The sequence below is a fragment of the Lampetra planeri genome, chromosome 46, assembly GCF_965212315.1.
Source record: "Lampetra planeri chromosome 46, kcLamPlan1.2.h2, whole genome shotgun sequence".
In the NCBI taxonomy this organism is placed as follows: domain Eukaryota; kingdom Metazoa; phylum Chordata; class Hyperoartia; order Petromyzontiformes; family Petromyzontidae; genus Lampetra; species Lampetra planeri.
In genome coordinates, this window is record NC_136152.1 from 7,685,419 (window position 1) to 7,708,867 (window position 23,449).

Consider the following 23,449-nt stretch of genomic DNA (forward strand, 5'->3'; position numbering starts at 1 on the left):
CTTGACGCAGGGTCCCAGCGGGAGCCGAGACGCGTGTGGTTTGCCGATGGAATCCTGCCCAACGGAGAGGTGGCAGACGCCGCGATCCTGTCGGGCACACCGGGGACGCCCGTGCCGGGGTCCTCACCGCCACCCACCCCTCCACCTGCTGCTGCTGCTGCAGCAGCCCAGGACCCTGGATTGCCCGTATCGCTCAGTGAGGTGCCTGCAATTAATTCCTTTTATCGTAAACTTGTAATGACGCTTAGTTGCCGCTTAGTTTAAGTTTACGTAATGCTGTTGTTGATTCTTTCCGACTCTGCTCATGATCACTTTGTGTATTGAATTGCAATTCATGTTAAATTAACCTTGAACTTATCAGTTACTTGCTAATCTCTCGCATTAACATAGCAACTTCCGTGCCCTCTAATTTCTCACATTAACATCATGCTAATCCCTCACATTAACATAGCCACTTCTGTGCCCTCGTTTAGGAGGCCACTCTTCTATCTTACAGTTACATGCTAATTTCTCACATTAACATCACTCGCCCCGGCCACTTCTCTATAACCCTTGGGCTACACCCATTTCAAACCTTTTAAAACAGTCTGCCTCAGCAGCAGACCATGCTTTCCCACCTGATGACGAATGCTTGTGTTGCGCCCGAAACGTCGTGATTTATTTTATTTTATACCTATGTGACTTTATCAAAAGAACCAAAGAGTATGGTCTGCCTTGTTCACCCCGTATTTTAGGCCAAATAAACCTTTAAACAGGAAAATTCCAAATTATGCGCAAAACCAAATTCACTCGTCACAATTAATTTGAGTAACCGACTCCACCGTTAGCCAAACGCTGCTTCAGAATAACCAACATTTGCAATTTATGCCTTTTTATAATCAACCTACAGTAGAACATCTGTTTATTTCCTGATTGTTAATAAGTTATGAAATACAATGAATGTACATACCTTCACACACCATGCTGTGTGGTTTCCAGTAGGAAGCAGGAGGGAAACAAAATGTGGCTTATTGAGTAATTTTCTAATTTCCAGAACTGAGCTGTTCTTCATTAACAACAAAAAGCTCAAGATCTTCGGTAATGATGGCCTTGAGAAAAAAACATTATAATAGGTGACATTTTGAGTAATGGCCCTTCATAGCATGTAAATTATTTATTTGACGATATTTTTTAAATAGTTGTGCTTGTGTACCACTTTCAGCGCACTGTGCGCTGTTATGCAAGAATCCCCCACTATGCATATAGGATGTGTTCTTGGGAAATGCTACTTAACTCTAAATTACTTGAAGCTAACTCTAATTTCCCACATACATCATGTTAAAATCGGGGGTTGCGTTCCAAGCCGACATTTTTGGAAGAAAAAAAAATGCGTGACGAAATGCCATGAAGTGTACAAAAATACGTATTATTATAAGGTAACATACATTTCAACTAATAATAAATAGGTACAATTAGATATACATATCACGAGAGATGTTTGAAGAGCTTGCCGATTGAGGTCTCTTGGGGTGAGCAGTGATGGGGTTATGCAGATGAAGGGCATGATCACCTGCCTCTTCATCTGACGATGAAGTTGCAGCCATGGGATTGCTCACCAGAAGAAGCTGGCTGTCTTCTTCCGGGCTCTCCTCTGGATTTTTCGGCTTGGTTGCAGAACATTAAACAAAAAATCATTCCAAAGACAGCTGGACAGCATTTCCCTTCTTCTGCGGGTACAGCTCCTCGTACTTTATCTGCATTGTCGAGTCAGCTTCCCTCCGCCACGCAGAGGAACCTCTCCACGTGGCGGAGGGGTTTTTGGTGGTACATGCCGCAGTGGCGAGAGGGGCGCCACGGTGGCGAGATGTTAACTCCCTCGTCACGTATGCAGGAGGTCGTGGGTTTGATTCTGACCCTGACGCCTGTATAATTGGGGTTTGCATATTCTCCCTGTGGTCGCGTGGATTTTTCTGCAAAGGGGAAAAATAAGCTGCATGCCGCTGTGATGTGTTGCGCTGCCCTTGATGAGCTCTCCAAAACGGTTATCATCTCCACTTATTGGACAGCAATAACAGGGTCTGACGTTTTCCGTTGGATGTGGTAAAACGGTGGTGAGCAGTTAACTACCTCACCTGGTATACAGGAGGTCGGGGGTACGATCCCGACCTTGATGCCTACTGTATATTTGGAGTTTGCACGTGGATTTTTCTCCAGGTCCTCAGATTTTTACCTCCACATTTATAAACGTGCGGTTAGAATATTTGGCTGCTATAAATTTCCACACGACAATCCACTTCGTTGAGCTATATTTGTGGCCAGGTTGCTTCTGAAAAATAACTATATAGTTCAGTGGGCCTTATCTGGTAAATAAAACAGTTTAGTTTATAGTTAAGTTTTGTGTGCTGTATGGTATTACATTGCAAAATAGTCCGTTTTCACTGTGTATGTTCCTAGTAAAATAATTGTATAATGAAATATGTTCCCGAAGTAATCGGCACTGTATAGGTAAAGCAACGCCATAATACAGCAATGTGTATAGCCAGGGAATCCTGTACTCTTTCATTTATAGTATGCTCCTGACTTAGACGGCACGGCGCCATCCTTAGATTCAAGAAATTAGTCTTTTGTTTAAACAAATCTGTCCAGGTGCCTCACTGGTAGATTGAGCGGCTCGCAGTCGGAGGCTTGAAAGTTAAAATCTTGGTTGGGTGTCAATAAAATCAGGACCACTTTATAGGGAAGTCAAAAGTGGTTGCCCAATGGATCGACTTTTATGAGTGTCATAGGAAAATGTAATTTCGACTACTGGCTCAGGGCTGTAAACAGGAAACTAAACTGTGAACTAAACAATTATTTTTATTTTAACAGTGAAGGTCCGCTGAGCTACATAGCTCATTTTCTTAAGCGACCTGGCCACAAATGATAGCTCAACGAAGTGGCTTATAATGTGTACATTTATAGCAGCCAGATAATTTAAATGCATGGTTCTAAATGTGAAGGGAAAAACCGGAGGCCCCGGAGAAAAATCCACACAACCGCAGGGTCAGACATGCAAACTCCCAATTATCCAGGTGTAATGTAGCTCTTGGAGACACCGTCTTGTCTTGAGTATATCTATTATGAATGAAGTCAACTGACAACTCAACAAGTAACCGGAGAACCATACTGTCCCGCTATTGCTCCGCACTGTCTTTACATCGGCGTCAGGGTCGGGGTCGGACCCACGACCTCCTGCATACCAGGCAAGGTAGTTAACATCTCGCCACCAATGCGCCCAAGCCTCAATGCTCATTGAGCAGCAGCAGCAGGATGTCACCGTGAGTTGTGTTTTTGACACGCATGCACGCGTCCTCACTCATCGTCACCACATGTGGGTGTTTCTCCCAGCCGGAGCCGCTCCCGCCAACGGCGGCCCCTGCGGTCCCCGTGACCGCCGTGGTCCCCATGGTCCCCGCGGCTCTTGCGGCCTCGTTGGGCCCTCCGGCAGCTCCCGGAGGAGGTCACCGTGTCCTCCCGGCACCCACCGGCAGCCCCGTGGGAAAGGGTCTGAACCTCATCCCGGACGACGACGAGGGACTGCCCCCCATCCTCATCTCATCCGGCGTCAAAGGAGGTGCGTCGTCTCCTTGGCCCAGCCCTTGGCACTGAGAGCTGCTGAGCGTGATGGCAGTGGTGGTAACGGTGGCATTGGTGGCTGTAATAGATGCTGCACATGTAAGTCTTCTTCTTTTGTATGGCAATAACTGGAGAGCAACAACTACAATTTCACATGTCGGTGGTGAAGCCAGACAAACGCGTCAGGAGCAGCGGACTGTATCGCTATGTAATCTCCGTTGTATTTGTGCATCGGGTATTGCGTCGTTATACGTTGTATGGGCTGTAGAAGTGGAAGTGGTGGTAGTTGTAATAATTGTGGCAGTTGTGTCTGTAATGGATGCTGCACATGTAATGGTGCATCGATTCATTGATTTAAAATAGAAAAAATGTATTATGGTAAATACATAAAAATTGTACATGTGGAAATCAAATTTTTTCGATGTACGTACATTGTATGTAATGGGTTCAAGTGACCTCTGCGGCCAATAGATCTGCTCGATTCACCTCATTGTTCAAAAATGAATTTATTCTTGAATAAAATCACGAAAGTCCAATCGCAATGCAAGAAGGGCCAATTGTTAGATGTCTAGAATAGTCTCACGCTGTGTTTCGTTGAGCTGTTAGCAGCAGTTGGTGAGCGAGCCGTAGCCGTGTCTGTGTGTTTGACGTGCGTGCCGTGCGGGTCCCGTAGACTACTCGGTGGAGGAGAGGCCATCGCCGGGCCTCCTCGTCGCCGTGCTGGAAGAGGCGGAGACCCGAGGAGGAGGAGGGGCGGACGTCGCTCCCGTCGTGTTTGTGCTCAACGCTAACCTGCTGGTCTCCCTGAGGATCATCAACTGTGAGTGACGTCACAGCCACCCAACCCCCGCCACCCACTCATCGCAGCTGACACTCCTTGTGGCCGCTTGCGGTTGCGGCCCGCACTACTCCACCCACAACACCTGGTCTGTCGGTGCTTCTGCACTGCTCCAACCGTAGAATTCATATCACCTGCGTCTGTCCTGTGACGTCTCTCGCTTCATATTCAAGACTTCTACCCCTTGATTGATTCATAATTGATTTCTGGGTTAGGTCACGCATTGACCTGGCCAAATGTGTGTCCTTAAGACCTTCCACCATGCGACATGGTGACACACATTCAATTGTCGTGTGTAGAAGTGTTTAAGGACAAGCCAATTATTGTTTTGGCTTGCTCATCAGGTGAGATGAAGAACAATTCTCACAAGACGATCTGGCTTTTCACTTGAAATGGCGACAGGTATCTTCAGGACAAGATCATGAAAATACTTGGCTCTTGATTGAATTTACAATGTCAATCTCTTTGTCGGAGTAGAGACATCTACTCTGGTGTTAAGAGATGGGTGTTTGAGGCAGGAATAGTTTCAGTCATAATCTAGACAAATGCGGCCGGGTGTGGTGTTGGCCACCCACCCCCTCGTGTGCCGTGCCAGCCCTCAGAGGTGCTACTCACTCACAGAGCACTGTCTATTAGACAGCTTTGTCTTCACCTGAGGCTGCTTGTGTTGTGGCCGAAACGTCGTGAGAATTTGATTTTATTATATGTTATTTTTATTTTATTATTTCCCTTCTACGTGACTTTACCGAAAGAACCAAGAAGATGAATCCCTGCAGTCACGAAAGCTTTAAATCGAAAAAATTCACTCACAGTACTTGCCCCAGCAGTCTGTTAAGGCTACACGGGGGATCTTTGTCTTTGTGCGCACTTGCAGATGTGAACCGGCGGTGCTGGGTGTTTGCGACGCGGGGCATGCACGCGGTGGGGCAGGCCGAGGTGGTGGTGCTGCTGCAGTGTCTGCCCGACGAGAAGACCGTCCCCAAGGATGTCTTCCACTCGCTGCTGCATGTCTACACGGACGCCTACAAGGGTGCGTGCGTGCGCGTGCACAAAACCCACTCTTGTGTGGCCATTTAAATAACTCCTAACGATCACGCAAATTCACCACCGACTTTTGCAGTGAGGGTTGTGCATTGCAATATTCGGATAATGTATTTTTGTCAAATACATTCTTTTATTCAGCATTAATACGCACAGCCACTCGCCAAATGCGCAAGCGGAGCTTAAGACGCAAACAAAAACAGAGGCACGTATTCACACAACCTGTGTCGTCAGTGTGAGATGGCGCAAGTACACGAGTAGGGAGTGTTCACGTGGATCGGGGAGCAGGTCATCGTAGATGGTTCAAAGAACATGGAACGAGTTGATAAGTGTCACAATACTTTTTAACAGTGTTTTGTTAATTTGGAGTAAACCAGAGGAAGCCCATGCATATGAAGGGATGACACTCAAAATGTCGATGCAGAAGAGGTCACTAACCCGCTTGCTTTATTACCATCTCGCAGTAGTTAGCACAATGAACTGGTCCTAGTCCTCCCCTAGGTCGACTCGGCCTCAGTTTAATATTTGGTGTGATGTGTAAACGTCACCACTAAGGGGAGACAAAGTCGACATGGCCACTCCACCCCCTCATGTGCTGTGCCAGCCTTCATAGGTGTTCGCTAACCGCACTTGCCCCAACAGTCTGTTAATGCGACACGGGGGATGCTTGACCTTGTACGCACGTGCGTTTCCGTGCGCGTCACCGAGCAGGCAAGCCGGTGGGACACCTGGGCCACTCATTCCTGGGCCGCGGCTTCCTGGGCAGCCGCGAGCATGGAGGCTTCTTGTTCGTGTCGCCGGCCATGCAGGCGCTGCCCGCGTGCGAGCTGCCCCCGCAGCCGCTGCTCTTCGCGCTGCTCATCCAGAAGTGGGAGGCTCCCTGGGCCAAGGTCTTCCCCATCCGTCTGATGCTACGGCTCGGGGCAGAGTTCAGATGTGAGGGAGGGAGTTGGGGGGGCGTGCTCACGCTCGCGCTATCACACATGCGTACACGTGAACACTCTCGCACGCACCCACACATGCGCTTACACTGACGCACTCGCACGTGCACACACACACACATTCTTGCACATATTTAGGCTGACGCTCTCACTCATCCAACAATAACTGCCATTCGCCACTAAGTGGCGGTAACATCACAATAGCGCATGTGCCAGGCACGGTGCACCTTGACGCCACACATGCTCGCACATGCCCACACACACCTGTTCAAACATGCAAACACACCTGTTCAAACATGCACACACACACTCACTCCCATTAATTTTCTTACCCACACACAAATGCCTACATACTCAAACACAGCCGCCATTCACCACTAAGTAGCGGTTACGTCACCACGGTACTTGTGCCAGGCCAGGTCCACACACACATTTGCACAAGGGCAAGATCATGGATGCACGCACACACGGCCAGGGTTGGTGTTGAGGGTGGGGTTCTGTAGTTGTTGAGTTTAACAAAGTAGTCACGGTGTCTCCCTGTTGAGCAGCCCTCCTCCATCTTAGCATCCCTGAGCACTGCTGCAATTCCTCATTCCCATGGCAGGGGACAACCACTGTGGACCTCCTGCAAATGGTACCAATGTATTATCTATTGAGGGATAATGCGGAGTTGAATATACTGCAGCTGTAACGGGAGAAGTAGTATATAAACAATGTGCGCTCTCCTCCATTCCACACTCCCCTCTGTCGCCCACGCCACCGCAGTCTACCCCTGCCCCTTGTTCAGCGTGCGGTTCCGGAAGCCGCTGTTCGGAGAAACCGGGCACACCATCATGAACCTACTGGCGGTGAGTCGCCCGGTCCCTGCGCACATGTGAGCGCGTCTTATTATGACACATGCTCGCTCACATCACTTGCCCCAACCAGTCTGTTCAAGGCTATATGTGGGATCATTGTATTTGTTACTATGATGAACATTATATTCCAGCGACTTCAGAATCAGAATCTTGGTTTATACTGGAAAAATCCGATGAGCTATGGAAGCTCTTTTTCACAGATGTCAAAAAGTTAGAACAAACAAATAAAACAGATCAGAGTGCAAAGTTAAAGTTAAGCAAGTAACTCAATGAAAAATAAATGAAGTGTCTATGTAGAAATGCAATGGTCATGTGCAACATCAGCAGCAAGTGTACTATCCTGGCCCTCTCCGTAGTCAACTCGGTAGCACTGAGTACCCGCTGTGGTGTGTGGACATCTGCAATGGAGAAGCATGAGGTGCAACCTGTGGAGCTTATGCCACTGTGATGTGCTGTGCTGCCCTTGATGGGCTCTCCCAAACAGTGATCATCTCCACTTACTATAAAGCAAAACTAGGGTCTGATGTTTTCTGTTGGATGTGGTAAAGCGGTGGCGAGCAGTTTACTGCTTACCTGGTAGAATAAAAAAAATTAGAAAAAAAATATTTAAGTATCGCAATGCGATACTGGCATCCAGAGTTCTGTTCATAATAATAATGAAACATTTGAAGCGTTTACTCTTAGGCGCGCTGTGGCGCCGCTGGCTGCAACGCCGCTGGCGCCGTGAAGCGAAATGCAGACGTACGTTTCTGCACGCGGAGCCTTGCCTTGTGGTTTTCGTGTGGTAGGACTTCAGAAACTATCAGTACAGCCTGCCCACCGTGCCGGGCCTCGTCGTGAGCATGGAGATGGGCCACACCTGGATCGACATCCCCAGCAACCGCTACAACCAGGTGGGGGAGCTCACATCATCGCGGCCCAATGCGAGAGACGCGAGACGCAGGTTGGGGGGGAAGGGGGATCTCTGCAGACCATGTGAACGGGGGACTTGTGACGACGGGGGGACTCTTAGTTCGTGACACGACAATGAGAGCCTGAGACGATTTGCCTCTGAAGCTGGTAATCCTGAGCTTAAGAGTCAAACGTTTGTTGAAGAATCGATGCAACGTTGGCACTTGTGTTGGTGATGCATCACCTGAGATCCCTTTCAAAGCGGGAACCTTTTTGAGAGTGGGAAGTCAGTCGATTTGTTTTGGGAAAAGATCCCACAGAGCTAAGATGTGGTAGCAAGATCGTTACATGGGAATGGAGGGTTTACAGGGGTTGGTTAGAACAAATGCAGGGATATTTGATATAATATGGCTAATAAACGACCACATATGGCACTTTAAATGCCATTTAAACACATGGCAGAAGTAAATTATGTTGGGAGGGCCCATACCTAGCTCAAGGAAACATTACACTCTCTACGCTTCTGGAAGTAGCATTGTTTTATTATTATTTTTCTATCGATGTGACTTTACTGAAAGAACCAAAGAAATAAGCATTTTAGGATTTCGGATTACATTTGAAAATTCTCGTTACCATCTTTCCACGCCCGCCCTCTGGCCTCGGTCCCCACATCGAACCCATCTACCGCCGCCGTGCGCCGCAGATGGTGAAAGTGCTGAACGGCGCCAACGAGCACGTGCTGGCGTTCGGTGCCGTCTTCAACTCCGCCGCCGACTCGCACTTGGTGTGCGTCCAGAACGACGACGGCAACTACCAGACGCAGGCCATCAACATCCACGCGACGCCGCGAAAAGGTGCTTGGCGGCGCCTCCGACTCGTCGTGCTTTACACTCCGAGCATCCCCCCCCCCCCCCCATGCTCAGTAGGGGTATGGGGGGGGCAAGGAGGGAGTATAACGCCACGGTGGCGAGGAGATGTTAACTACCTCGCCTGGTATACAGGAGGTTGCGAGTTTGATCCCGACCCCGACGCTTATTGTATCTCTCTCCCCAGTGCTCGTTTCTCTGTCTGCCTGTGTGTGTAAATCGTCTATTTAAGATGGCCGTCTGTTGGCTTTGCGTTGTGCCCACAGTGACGGGAGCCAGCTTCGTGGTGTTTAACGGTGCCCTGAAGTCTTCCTCGGGGTTCCTGGCCAAGTCGAGCATCGTGGAGGGTACTTGCCCAAGCCGGCTTATGTGAAATGACAACGCGAGGATTTGCTCTCAGGAGATGCAGTGTCCAAGCGCGTGTCACATGGCTGATAACAGCGATGATGATGAAACTTACAAAACGGTCGAAAAAAATTTAAGTTAAGTTTACATGCCGTGTCCATCCATAGGGGGGCCCCCCATTGAAGTGCCTTCCCCTCCTGCAGGGCACCCCCATTAAAGCCCCCCCAGCCCCCGCCCCCCCGGCCATGTGCCCGCTGGCGATGGTGTGCTGCATCAGTGGTAAATTGACAAAGTGAGCGTCCCCGTGTACAAAGGCAACGGAAGAGTGGGGTTAGGGTAGGGTTGGAGTGCTATTCTCTAGTTGGCGAGTTAGAGTTAGGGGTAGTGGTGGTGCTAACACCAGATTGGCTATTTGTTTAGGGTTAGGGATAGAGGCAGTCCTAGCAGCTGTTTGCTTCGAGTTAGGGGTTGAGTCAGTGCTAGTGTCCGGTCGGCTAGCTGGTTAGGGCCAGTGCTAGCAGCTGGTTGGTTGGCTAATGGGTTAGGATTAGCGGTAGAATTCAGGCAGGTGTCTGTGTGTGTGCGTACATGTATGGAGCAGTGATGTAGCGTTCAGCGTGCTGCGCTAAGAGCCTGGCGACCCGGGTTCGATTCCCGCTCGCCGCCATCACCAGTAATGATGATCTGAACCTATCCTGGGCATCCCCTAGGTCGACTCAGCCTCATTGAGTACCTGGTGCGGTGTGTAGACATCGCCACTGGGGAGACAAAGACGGCCGGGCGTGGTCCTGTCCACCCACCCCCTCGTGTGCCGTGCTGGCTTTCATAGGTGCTCAGTAACAGCACTTTCCCCAACAGCCTGTTAAAGGCTATACACGGGGGATCTTTGTCTTTGTTGTGCAGACGGGCTCATGGTGCAGATCACGGCGGAGGGGATGGAGGCGCTGCGCTCGGCGCTGCGTGAGATGCGCGACCACACGCTGGTGTGCGGCCGTGCCGACGGGGAGCCCCCTCGCGAGCACGTGCACGCACGCTGGGTCGCCGACGACGCCGCCTTCAACCGCGGGTGGGCACGCACGCACACACGCACGCACACGTGCAGATTTGCATGTACCGACACGCGTACGCATGCATGTATGGACACACGCGTACTAACACGTATGTACACACGTACTCGCGTACTGACACACACATACACGCGTAACGACACGTGTACGCATACTGACACGCCCGTAAGCACGCACGCACGCATACTGACGCACGTGCGTATGCACTCTGATGCACACACACTTGCATGCATACTGCCGCATGCGCGCGCACACATGTGCGACAGCGTCGGCGAGCAGTGACGAACGGCACTGTGAGATGAGCGCTACGAGAGGGCCCGACACAGTCAGACAGGTTCAGTAACGAGGAGCACCGACCACAGCGGTATCGGCGCGAGATGCAAGAGAGGCAACGAAGCATTGCTCGCAGAGAGAGGCCCAGGAGGCAGGGCTGGCCCATCATCTCACGTTCACTCTTGCAGCGGAGCGACGCGGGCGTGCCCTGGAACCCGCTCCTCGTGGGAGGGAGTCTCCGTCACAGGGAATGCTGTAAAACGTTTATAAAACTCGGATTTGACGCAAAATGTAAGAAACGTGCTGTGGCTGAACGCCGCCTCCAACGACTTCCGTTCCGCCACCCTCTTCCCTGTGGTTTCCAGGGTAACGAGCCCCATCGATGGGCGCTCCATGGAGGGAGTTCCCAGCGTGAAGATCTTCCAGGGGTCAGAGTTCAAAGGCAGCGGGAAGATCATCAGGTGGACGGAGGTCCGTATACACCAAGTGATGTGCACGTGTGTGTGTGTGTGCGTGCACAGTTGGGGAGCGGTGGCTTAGTGTTTAGCGCACTGCACTCCAAACCCGGCGACCCGAGTTCGATTCCTAATCATGGCCAACACCCGTAATGATTATCTGACCCTGTCCTGGGCCTTCTCTCGGTCGACTCGGCTTCAAATAAGTACCTGGTGCAGGGTTTAAACATCGCCACAAAGGAAGGCAAAGGCAGTCGGGCGTGATGCTGGCACTAACAGCACTTGCCCAAGTCTGTTCTGGCTGCACGGGGGATTTATGTCTCTGTGTGCACACGTGTACGTGTACATGTGGGGAGCAGTGGTGAAGTGGTTGCCAGCCATGCACGTGATGTCTGAGCCTGTCTCGTCCCTCTGCGTGGCTGGCCCGGCCTACAAGCCGCACCCGGTGTTGATAAGTAAACTATGTCAACAGAAATATAAACATGAGACCCATTTAAGTACTGTGACGGCCTTGACAAGCATGTGTGAATATCTAGATGTGCGTGTGCAATTTAAATTTTGTCTGTATCAGACCCTTTTTCATCGCAGTTGTGTCCATAGTTATCTTAATAGGGGTTTCTAATTCATTTATTTCAGTAAGGCCACGTAATGATCTGACCAGATTTGTGTTGAAAAACCCTCCACCACCAGACACGCCAATCATTATCGTTTACGCTCACTCAGATTTCGAACACTGGTACAAAATCGTCCAGGAATTTCGAATAAAATCCAGTGCATTAGAATGCTTGTAAATGTGACAGTTAAATTGGTTTGGTTGAGTCGAGTGGTGGAGGGTCATTGCACGCAAATCTGCCCAGATCATTACGTGGCCTAACCGAAAAAAAATCTATTCTGAACAGTTATATTGTCTTCATAAATCTACGTGTTCAGTCTTGATGGGGAGTTTACGTGAGTGTGTGTTTATTGAAGTGTGTGCGTGTGCGTTCATTGCGGTCTGCGAGCGCAGGTGTTCTTCCTTCAGAAGGAGGAGGAAGGCGTCGGTGAGGGTGGGAGTCGGGAGGGCGGCACGTCGACCTTCGACCCCGCGGACCACAGCCGCGTGGCGGAGGCGGTGGCGCGCGCGTTTTGCGTGGCGCTGGCGCCTCGCCTCAAGGAGCTGCGCGAGGATGGACTCACGCAGCTGGGGCTACGCCTCACCCTGCACTCTGAGCAGGTGCTGCACGGGAGCTACTCCTCCCGTCGCCCCCCCCCCCCGCCCTGCACTCGCGGTGACAGTTGCTGACGGCGGAATCGCGGGCGGTTTCGGCAGAGAACAGCGGGTGGATTCGCCACTGCGGCCCTCGTGTCACGGGGATTTTAAAGAGATGCATTTAATTAAAAAACAAATTTGGTCATAGATATAAAACCGCGCTGTACCTGTGTATGGTCAACTTCTTTCGCACCGTATGTAGCCAACAGTGCTCATCGGAGGCGCTCCCAAAGCTAGAAAGTTTGAACGGCGAGCAAAGCGGTGCTAACTTGTTGTGTGATGCATCTTCACGCTGCGCGGCAACATCACGTGGCAGGGCTGGTTGAGTCCTGTACTTCACAGCTAATAAGCTCGCATTATTAATCGTTATAATTATTATCAGAATTTTAAATGCATTTGATGCTTTATATTATAGAAAAGCAATATAAATAACAAACGCATGTCGTTAATGGGATAACATTGGTCTCGTGGAAATAACGGGGTTGAAGAAAACAGATTTTCCGGGGCATCCCAGCCCTGAATTAGCCCGGGACTTTGAGGACACACGTCGGACAAGGCTAGTCAAGAGAATCGGTGAGCTTCCTGCTCGAAGGAGTGGCTGGGAGTGCTCATTTCTGTTGACAGCCCCGAACCAGCATTTAGAAATTCCCCACGCTCTTGAATGCCTCTCCATAAGGCAGCCACCGCTGACGGCAGACGCCGCTAACCCTATCTCAAGCTAACTTGGGGATCGTTGCCCTCTGCGTGCGCGTTCTGTGACCAGGTCGGTTACCAGGCCGGAGGAAATGGGCAGCCGCTCCCTGTGCAGTACATGAACGAGCTGGACTGCGCACTCATACCCATAATGCACGGCGGTGGAGGAGGGGGCGGCCCGGGCGATGGCGCCGTGCGCATGGAGCTCGTCTTCTCCATCATGGAGAACGTCTCCTAGCGACGCAGCGGACCGTCGCCGGCACGAGGCTGCTGTTGCTGTGGCGACGGCGACGAAGCGGCGCTCCGCGAAAACCGAGTTGCTGCCACGGCGCCTCCGTCCATTTTGATGCTGCGAGGGTCCTTGCGAATTGAATGGATGTCATATATTTTAGAACGAGCCATGCTCGTTAGCGGCCCGCGTCTTTCTCTGTTTCGTTACTTTTCAAGCCGCTTTGATTTCTACCAAAAAAAAACGTCTCGACGTCCAGTTGCCGATTGTGCCGGGAAGAACTGTCCGAGAGTGAACTGTGCATTTTCACTTTGTACGCATGAGTGTAATTTTACGGTGGGGACTTCGGAACGTGCGCACGCACGTGGACACGCGGACGCTCGGGACGCGAGGAGAGCGCCGCTCACCAGAACTTGGGACAACGGCAGCCCCGCCCGCTTGGCATGGGCACCGCACCACTCCCGCCAGCGCCAGTCGACAGCAGACGCACCGAGACGGTCGTACAAAACATACCAGGCTTCAACTGACACATGCAACGCACCCATAGCACATCCTTTCTCCCGCGGTTCAGCCTCCTCTCACTGATGAAATGCATTAACAGCAAAACCATTTAAAAGGTCTCGGCACTGATGATACCCAGTCGGCGCTATTGGAATCGCGTTCTGATATGGAAAAAATGTCTTCACAAATGGTCCGCAGAGCTCCACCTCGTCACTCGAAGCGTCGCCGTTTCCCAACGTGGGGCGTCTCGCCTGGATACTCTTGTAAAGAGTGGTCCACACGTCGCTCACCATATTTTATTTCAGCCCTCGGAATTGAGAAGAGTCTAGTTTATTACGAGATATATTTGCGTACGCGTATTAGCGACCTGGGTTAAGACGATCAGCTCACTACACTCAAACGTTTAGTTTCATCAGGACCGGCCACCTAGATTTGCACCCGTGTTTAATCGGTGCAGGCTCATCGACCGATATGGCCATTACGAATCCCCTTAGCCACGCAGCCGCCCCTCGGCAGTGCCTTGTGCTGTCATTGAAGCCCAGTCGCTCTCCTTTATTTATCTGGGCAAGAGCCCAACGAGGCTGGCTGACAAGCTAAATTGATATTTATCTTGCAAAGGAGACCTGGAAACAATACGTCTGAAATTGTATCGGCTGTGAGCCCAGTGAAGCCAACAGCTGTCTTGACTAGTTGCGCACTACCAGCTTTTAAAAAATATTTATAATTGGCAGGTTACTCAAAAGTTTGGGGTTTATTCCGCAGTATTTAACGCCCTCTTTACTCAGAGCACTTTAATAAGAATCATGATAATTTGATGCTAAAGTTACCGGGAGATTGCCGTGGGAATAAAACCATTGTGTCCACGCAAAGTGGCTCGGTGGCGAGCGTGCTGGCCACTCGGGCTGTTCGCGGACACGGGCTCCCTGCCTTCCTCGTCGATACTTTGAGCGGTGTCCCGGCCTCAATTTGCGCAGGAATCCAGTGAAAGTGAGCATTCTGCATACCACATAAAATGCATTACGCTGACACCAACTAATTTTGTGTTATAATCAGCGGGGCTTTCTTGTTCACAATGTTAGTGTGTGGACCACGCCTGAAAAGCCACCAGTCGGAATGCTGCTGCTGCTCGTTCTCATTCGCCGACTTTATTCAACAGAACCACGACCCTCTCAATGCGGCAGCCATTGCTAGACTCGCATCATCGAACGCGACTCGCGATCGCGTGCGATGAGCGTGGCGCCGTTGTCATCCAGGTTGACGAGCAAGCGGAGGGTCCGGAGGGAGAGGCCTAAGCACTGTCGACCTGAGCGTCAAAACACTAAATCCTGTTGTATGAATTGTAAAAAAACTAAAAAGTGCACGTTAAAAACACTGGGGCTTGCTTTAAAAAGCGTTGATGTGAATTTTTAGCCAGAACGTGATTCGCTCGCACGTGACCCGCTTTTCATCGTGAGTCGCAGCATTGAGGCGGCTGCCCCATTGGCAGGTGCTTTCCAGTTGGCAGCGTCGCTCGGCAACAGAGGTTGCAGGTTGTCACCGGCGCTGTGGCAGCCGCGCGAAGTCTTGACGAGCAATGTTGGCGTGCAGCCCCTCCACCACCCGCCGCCCCCCGATGCCTTGCTACTGTCATTGATCTCTCGTTTCGTATGTTTACTCAGGAAAGTCTCGCTGAGTCGCTAGTTCTAACGGGCGTCGTAATGTTTGGCCAAATTCGTGGGAAGAAACCAGAGTGCCTGGAGAAAACCCGAGCGCAAAGAGAAGAGCGCTCAAACCCCAACGGACGTCCTTCCGGCACCTCATCTGACCTTCGTGGATGCCTCGCGCAAACTCCCATCGCTGCGGCAACCACCAACCCCACCTCCCACGTCGCGAGATGAAAGTCCCCTCCCACCGCATGTGGTTCTTCGGATGAAGCTTTTGATATGCTCGCAATATCCGGTGCTAGTGTCTCGTGCAGGTTGATGACACCGTGGAGCTATGCACTTTTAAATCTTGATTGAAAACTCATTTCTTCAGAACAGCTTTTTGTGTTCAGTTTCTTGTCCTTCCCCCGCACCTCCGATTTGCACGGTTGGCTACGTACGGCGAGAAAGAGGTTCAACATAAAGAACGTCGGGGCTCCATCTTGTGAAGTGGGAGGTGGCTCTGTATTTGCCGTAGCTCTTTATGAAGGAGGGCACTGCCATGTGCTCGGATGGATTGGTGTTAGAATTAGGGCTGCCCATTACTATAACCAGTGGCACAGATGTAAATAAATGTGTATAATGTCGACCATACAGAGATTGTTGGTAGTCTGTACCCGTAAATGAACACGCAAAACAAAATATACCTGGGTTTTTATTTAATTTCGTTATCAAAACTATCTGTTGAAAGCTGTTAAAAAAAAAAGAATTGCTTATTTACCTCAAATCGTGGCACCCATCGACGCGACAGTGAGCCGCCATGAGGCGTTTCACGTTCACCTCTGCGCTGGTGTCCCATCGAGTAACGCAGCAGCTCCCGGCATGCACCGTGCGTCGTCGTGTCAACCGGGCCTCATGGGCTCCTCGCACCTCCCGATGGGAAGCGAGACTGCCTTGGCTGTGACGGCGCCCGAGGACGCTGCCGCTGTGCGCCAGGTAGTCGTGTCGCTGTGGCTTTCGATTATCGTTCCTCGGTAACGACGCTCACAAGTCCACCGCGGATTTGCCGGTTGACCACGTACGGTGCGAAAGAAGCTCTCTCCGTACGTGCAGAGCCCAGAGAGCCCTGGGTTCGTGGTGGCTCCAAGGAAGGAGGCAATGTGGGAAATCGCTCCCCCCCCCCTCGTTGACACCCAGAGAAATTGGTATTTTATTAACATTTACCACAGGAAACACATTGGATATTTGTAGTTTACGTAGAACTCTATTTATTAAACAGCTTAACATGTTGGGACCGCTGCCTCTCCAGGGGAGTTTCTAGATCCGCCTCCTTCCTCGGTGGCCACCACCAAACAACAGCTTCAGTATTTTTGGGTTACGCCTTCAATGAGGCCGTGGTCTCTGCATTGTCATCAGCGCCTGCATCCGGGAAGACGAATTATGTGCACGTGTATTGGGCTTTACTTCAGCTCAGACTTGCGCGATTGCTTTTTTTTTTTAAAGGGACACGAACCAAATAAACAATCCACTGTTTTATAACCCTCCACTCCAGCGGCAACCCCAAATGTCAATTTCGGCTTTTGCATTCTGGAGAAATGAAAACCCAGTTGCTCTGTTGGCGCCTAGGCACGGGCATCCAAACGATCAATTCCATATTACCCCTCAAACGACATCACTTTTCATTCGGTGTTCTTTCAGGGTCGAGCTTTTACACAGTCGCTCCGTCGCTTTTGTTTTGGCTTTGTATGCAGAGCAGTTCACGTGTCCAACTTCATGCAGAAGCCCTTAAGAGGATCTGCTTACCTGAGTGTAAACACCAAAAGCCCGATGGTGGCATGCCCAGTTACTTGTGGCTTGATTGAGATGTTGGTTTTTTTGTTATCGTTGGTTGGTGGGAGTCCAGGATTCAAACCCAGGGCAAAGTGGCGCAGGGCCGCAGAGTTGTGACGCAGGGACTGTGAGGCGCAGCGCGTGATGTGACGACGACCGAAAACCATTTTATCACTGCGCAGTCTTCCATTACCGACGACGATGTGAAGGATTTGCAAGTGCCGACGAATAATGTATACAAATCAATACTGTGTTGACGATGTGGTTTTTGCACGATCTCATCTTCCTGCACCCTCTTTGGGCAGGGAATGCGTGAAATGTTTTTCATTCACTCTTTACGACTTACATCACCCTGCAGTCGTGTGGCCCATTATCCCCCGTCCGTCCCACCACCTCCCATCGGCAGCAGAAGCAGCATTATTTACAAGTAGCCTGGAGTCTGGATCACCCTGGGGCGCTCACTCATTGAGAACCTCGTTGAGACGGGCGGGATCTCTGCATGGCACGTGCCAGGCTGTGCGCTCTCTTCCCACAACTTGTAAGAGTTTCGTTCACCAGGCGAGAGCCCGATGAGATTATACGAGTGGGGAGGAGGGTGCTCGCATATCAGCCGGTTAGCTCCACATCGATGGTTAATTGATGGTAACAACTTGCTCATTTCTAAGGATGAGCTGCCAACGCATCCTGTCAACTTTTCACGCGCACATGAAAGATCGCATTAATTGGCGATACTCTGCGTTGGCAGTGATGCACGAGCACAACGGACGCGCACCACACGCTCGTTAATATCGCTGCGTTAAAAGGAGAAAAAAATGGGAAACGTTTCGGGCAATGGTCCTTCAATCGGTGTGCTGTGAATAAGGGCCATGGTCCAGAACGTCGCCTGTTTTATATTAAGCACCCTATTTGGTCACGTGCGATGCAGATGAGACCATGTGCCGCCGTTTTAGCTAGAGTCCCACATGCGAAAGTGACCCACGGCCGAACTCTGAAGCGATGTTCGCATCCCTTTACAACTCTTGTCTATGGGGCGTCTGGAATATTGACTCACATCTGGGTTCGTGGGAACACCGCGGTGAATCTCAGTGGGTGCATCCATTGCCCTGTCTAAGCTCTCGCGCGTCATTCTCATACCTGTCAACCCCTGATCAGTGCCCTACCTTATTACAGACAAATTCAGACCTTATCGGTCACCCCGTGCCCTTATAAATCTCAACGTTCATCCTACAAAGTCCCCATCACAAGGGAGAAACACAAACAAATAATAGATAAAACATTGTTTTCCCGTATTGAAACGGCCGTATAGACCTAAAAACTCAATTCTCCTGCACAACAATACGAATAACCCGTGTGGGTTGACACGGTGTCCATTCTCGAGGATCAGCTTTCGACCGTGCCAGGTATCCACGCCCGCTGAGTCGCCAGCAATGCACCCGACTTCGACAGATATTCTCGTAAAGCTAAGCGGGGATGAGCCTGGGCAGTGGCTGGGACGAGTAGCGACCCTGAACAAGCATGTTGCCAATGGAGCTGCGGGGGCTCTGCTCTGGATAGCACGGGTGGTGCAGACAACGCCAGCGTTGTACTGCACTAATATGATCCCAGTCTCTGCTACCCTCCCCTTTCCCCCCTTCAATAGGCCACACTGAAACAGGGTGGTGAAGTATGGTCAGACAACCCCCACAACCCACATGGCATAGGGAGAGCCTCATCCAGCAGGGGGTTAACTAAAGGGCCGATCAAATTATTGATCCTGATTGCAGAGGCATAGCTGGGTAAGCACGGGACATGGGACAAATCAAACTTCCACACTCACGATTTACACTGCCTATATATATAAACCATCTATATACGGCTGACATTGGCCCTAAAAGAAAAGGGCTTTGTGTAGTACCAGCCAACTCTCAAGGTTAACGTTTCGCCTTTGGCACAAGGCGCTGGTTGAGATGCGTTGTAGAGCTTTGAAGTTCCTTTAAAAACGGGTGGCTTGACTTGTTTAATCGCACTGCGGAAATCATCAGACTGGCGGCATTGTGGTGGTAATGGGTTTGCCTCGGTAGAAACCGACTCGCTGGCCAACGCGCTTTGGCTGCTCTCGTCAAAACTTACTCGTCACAGCGAATGATGACACCCCCCCCCCCCCCTTTATCCCAGGCATTGCAATGTTTATTTTATCGTTCAATAGTGTCCGATGGAGTTGTTTTGTAGCAATTGGCATCATCCACAGCGCACAGCAGCATATGACATTGACGCACGCACACACACCTAGCATCGTAGTAAAGTGTGCAGCCTGAATGCAATACAGAACTCCTCTTATCCGCGGCCTGTTACCCTCTACTCATTACCTGCGGCAGCTGTAGGCTCCATGAAAGCACCTATTTATTATCCCCCGGCCCGATATCCATCCGCGGTTATCCACGATTTTGCCCATAATGCATAGCGATGGGGCCTCCTCATACTCGTGATTTTTTGTGGGGGATTCATCCTATTGTCCACGGGTTAACCTCGAGTTATGTACCCCGCAAATGAGAGTCAAATTGCAGATAACCCTTCGGATAATTGTATCCGCGATATCAGTCCCGATATTACCGCGGATAAGAGGACTGTCATGTTTCAGCGCTGCATTGCTCCAAATGCAGCCTAATAAGGCTGTAGTTGGGAAATTGAGACACATTCAGGGTGTGTAACTTGACACTGTTGGTCATGACCAGTTTGAAAAATTGACATCAGTGTCAAGGTCAATATACGTGAACATGGTGGCTAGCTTTTTGTGGTGTATAGTTTTCATGAAAATATATGTAATGTCAGAGGGGATGATGCACACTTCTGAGCAGTTTTAACGAGTACAGTATTCATTGTTTTCACTTTGTGTTTTCATTCTGAAATTCTCAACAACAAGAAAATTCCCTCCGCTGAAATATGTCTGAGCAGGACTGCACTTTCTTACCTAGATATCCTGCCAGTGTTTAGGTTGGAGCGTCTAGGAAAGCAAGGGGGTGTGGGGTCTATAGGCCGTTGAAACTCTATGTCGCAATTCAAATGTGCTCCGTGGCAGTTTAGAATAGTCCTCTGATACTTAGCCCATGCTTCCGCAAAATACAAGACCGTAATATGAAAGGCTGCTAGGTTTAACTTCAGAATATCATGAGCAGCATTATTAGGCGGGAGCAGAACGATGTGCAGCAGACACGCACTTTTTCCGCAACCAAGACAGACGTGGGTGCTTGGAGCTATGATGGAGCAAACAGACTGCCGGCAAGAAAATCATTCTTATGTCATTGAGATTCAATTTCGAGATCTAAGGGGATGTTTTACATGTTGGAAGTATTCGTGTTATAGAGCAATTGGAAAACGTAATTTTGCTTATGGTGGGAATTATCTGTTGATCAGGATGACTGTAGCCCTCTGCCCAATGGCAGGGCTTCTCCAACTAGCTCCATCTTGTCCGAATCTTGATATTATTAACTTCACTGTGCCCACCCCCATCACCCTCATGCCCTCACCCCCGTGCCCCCTCGCCTCCCCCCCGCCTTCTCTGTTCTAACGAGACTTCTGGTCCCACTGTAGAAGAGGGTCACTGTAAGAGACAATTCGTGTTCGTTCCAAGGTAAGGTTAGGGTTAGGTAAATGGTAGAGTTAGTGATGAGATTAAAGTTACGTATAGATGGGGGTTATGGTTAATGTCAGCATTAGTAAAGTGAAATTGTTTGACCAGATGAGGGCTAGGGTTCGGAATGGATACAATTAATAGGTGTCGGATGTTCGGACATTGTTCATGTAACTGCTAGTAAGAGGGATAGAGTTAGTGTTATGAATAGGGTTTAACAAATTTGAGTTGCAAAAGCATTTTATTATAGTTTGAATCACTTGTATTTTTTGGATGGTATATTACCCCCACACACAGGCACGTACACTACACACATCCGTGTATTCCCTCAGAGGCAATTTACACACACAGATGTGCAAAGATAGGTGTACACACACGTGCGACAAAGATTAACGCAGCGCTGCGTGCCGTCAGTGTTTGTGAACACATGGCACAAAAGGAACCCCCGTTATGTATTTATCTTTATTGAATATGCAAATACAAGCAATAATAAAGATTATTCTTGCAAAGTTGATGCCACTCTTTGGGTGGGTGGGTTGGGCTGGCTTGTGTGCGTCTCCTTACTGTGATGGCACCGCGTGTACCGCTGGGATGCAGCTCGTTGTTTCATGGGCCAGAGCAGACTCTGGAACCACGAAACTTTAGTCGTTCCAATGTATTCGTACGGCTAATAAGAGTACATGTTTTGTAAACACCCCAGTGTATCAAATGGTATTCGCATGATTCAGTGTTTGGCATCATACATTGGAACTGCGAAACGTATGCCACCAGGCGGGAGCGGCAAGTGAATTGCAGGATGTGGTTTGGGCTCGAGGATTAAGAAGAAATATCGAAATGTGATGTAATGCAACACCGACTCTCTGTGTTGCATTACATCACATTTCGATATTTTGCGAGGTTATTTAATTTTAGTGTGTCTTTCTCCTAATTTTCAAGCTTGCGTGCCGTGCCACGTCGTCATCTTACTTGCGCAGCAGCAACACGTTGCCGTCCACTCATTGATATGCTAATTTTCTCTGCCCCCTCCCTCTCTCCGTCCCCGCCCCCCCTCCCTATATTTAAGGGACCGTCACAGAAACGACCCCTCTCTGTGCCGATATGTGTCCTCTCTCTGTGTGTCCTTGTGATGTCTGTCTGCTTGTATGTCTGTCTATAGTCTTCTAGTTAGATTTTTGTTGCTATTTCTCTTATGCCTGATGATGATTGCTTGTGTTGCAATCGAAACGTCGCTATTATTTTAATTCATTATTTTATCTTTAGACGTGACTTAACCGAAAGAACCAAAGAATAATTCCTGCAGTCACGAAAGCTCCAAAAATTAAGAGTGAAAGTTCCTGTCACTTCATTCGAAAAGAGAAAGGCCATTGTGTGCCGGCAGCATGGTCCAAATTTGACCCAGTGGACTCAATTGGATTACACTGCAATCATCGTCTCCACCCCCCCCCCCCTACTGGCAGACCAATGTCCGCTTGAAGGCCACGCGCTGACTTACCTTGTGCCACACAGGCAGAGCTGCCACTGGGGGTGCCCTTTAAATTGTTTGAGTTGTGATGTTATGCAAGTTGCTTATCGCAGCCTTCTGGGACGCCCTGGTGTAAATGGCGCTCTTTCAACTTGTTTTTATGATTCCACTCCTGGGAGGTTGAAACAGCGTCATCAGCTTGCCCAGTCGTCCTGTGATCAATGAAACGAGACCATATACTAGAAATGGAATCTTGTCCTTTGAGACTGGTCCCTACCATGGAATATTGTCATTGTGTCAAGCCAGCAGTAACGACCACTGTTTGAAGATGAGGGTACCAATATGTGTGTGTGCTATCCCATCTTGGAGCATGTTGTGTTGTGTACATTGGTTATTGGGGTTCGATTCCTCACCATCATTCACATATCCTGTGGCAGTTCATATACGGACCTTCTCCTGGTCGACTCCATCTAATGCAAGTGTGGTGTGGTGCGGTGCTCTGGCTTGTTTCCACCAGCAATCAAGACAAGGGCACCTTCCGACCCGTCACGTGGGACTATGGTCCCCACTGTTATAGCGACGAGCCACTGGTTTCTACTAATTTGTGGTTTTACATGGTGATCATCGCCCCCTACTGGTCGACTAATGTCCTATGTGATCACTCCAGCAAACGAGACTCATCCTGGTCTCTTTAGTTCTCACCTGGTTAATCCCCGTGGCGGCTGGGGAAGAGCTCGCTGTTGGATTGGCAGAAGAACAATGCAAGTCATGACAGGAGCTGATTGAAAACACAAACATGACGCACAATAGCAAGAAAGCATGGTCCACAATCACAGCACTGAGTAACGACCCACAGGGAGCAGCACAACACCACAACGTCACAGCAAACTAGACAGCAGTACGACAAATTCTTGAACATGGCGAATCACCAGATAAACAGCACAAAAGGAAACTTCAATAAAATGAGAGAGAAACGAACAATAACTGCGGTGGCCATTTTGAACTGGCCACCAAGTTCGTAGAGTGGCCAGTTCACAATGGCCAACATGTAACATGTAACCACGCGAGGTAGTTAACATCTCGCCACC

At 49.8% G+C, this 23,449-nt stretch overlaps 1 protein-coding gene across 2 annotated transcripts in view; it reads left to right on the top strand.

Moving 5' to 3' along the window:
- LOC144733385 (uncharacterized) overlaps nt 1-21,411 on the top strand; it is a 44,588-nt gene extending 23,177 nt beyond the window's left edge. For both annotated transcript variants that reach the window (XM_078615280.1, XM_078615281.1), the window contains exons 7-19: nt 11-201; nt 3,367-3,592; nt 4,268-4,414; nt 5,307-5,462; nt 6,185-6,409; nt 7,180-7,262; nt 8,060-8,164; nt 8,866-9,016; nt 9,295-9,375; nt 10,277-10,439; nt 11,079-11,184; nt 12,175-12,381; nt 13,181-21,411. In XM_078615280.1, coding sequence (XP_078471406.1) covers nt 11-201; nt 3,367-3,592; nt 4,268-4,414; nt 5,307-5,462; nt 6,185-6,409; nt 7,180-7,262; nt 8,060-8,164; nt 8,866-9,016; nt 9,295-9,375; nt 10,277-10,439; nt 11,079-11,184; nt 12,175-12,381; nt 13,181-13,348 — 2,009 coding nt within the window. In that variant the 3' untranslated portion in view covers nt 13,349-21,411. The remainder of the gene's footprint in view (nt 1-10; nt 202-3,366; nt 3,593-4,267; nt 4,415-5,306; nt 5,463-6,184; nt 6,410-7,179; nt 7,263-8,059; nt 8,165-8,865; nt 9,017-9,294; nt 9,376-10,276; nt 10,440-11,078; nt 11,185-12,174; nt 12,382-13,180) is intronic.
- The last annotated feature ends 2,038 nt before the right edge of the window (nt 21,412-23,449 follow it).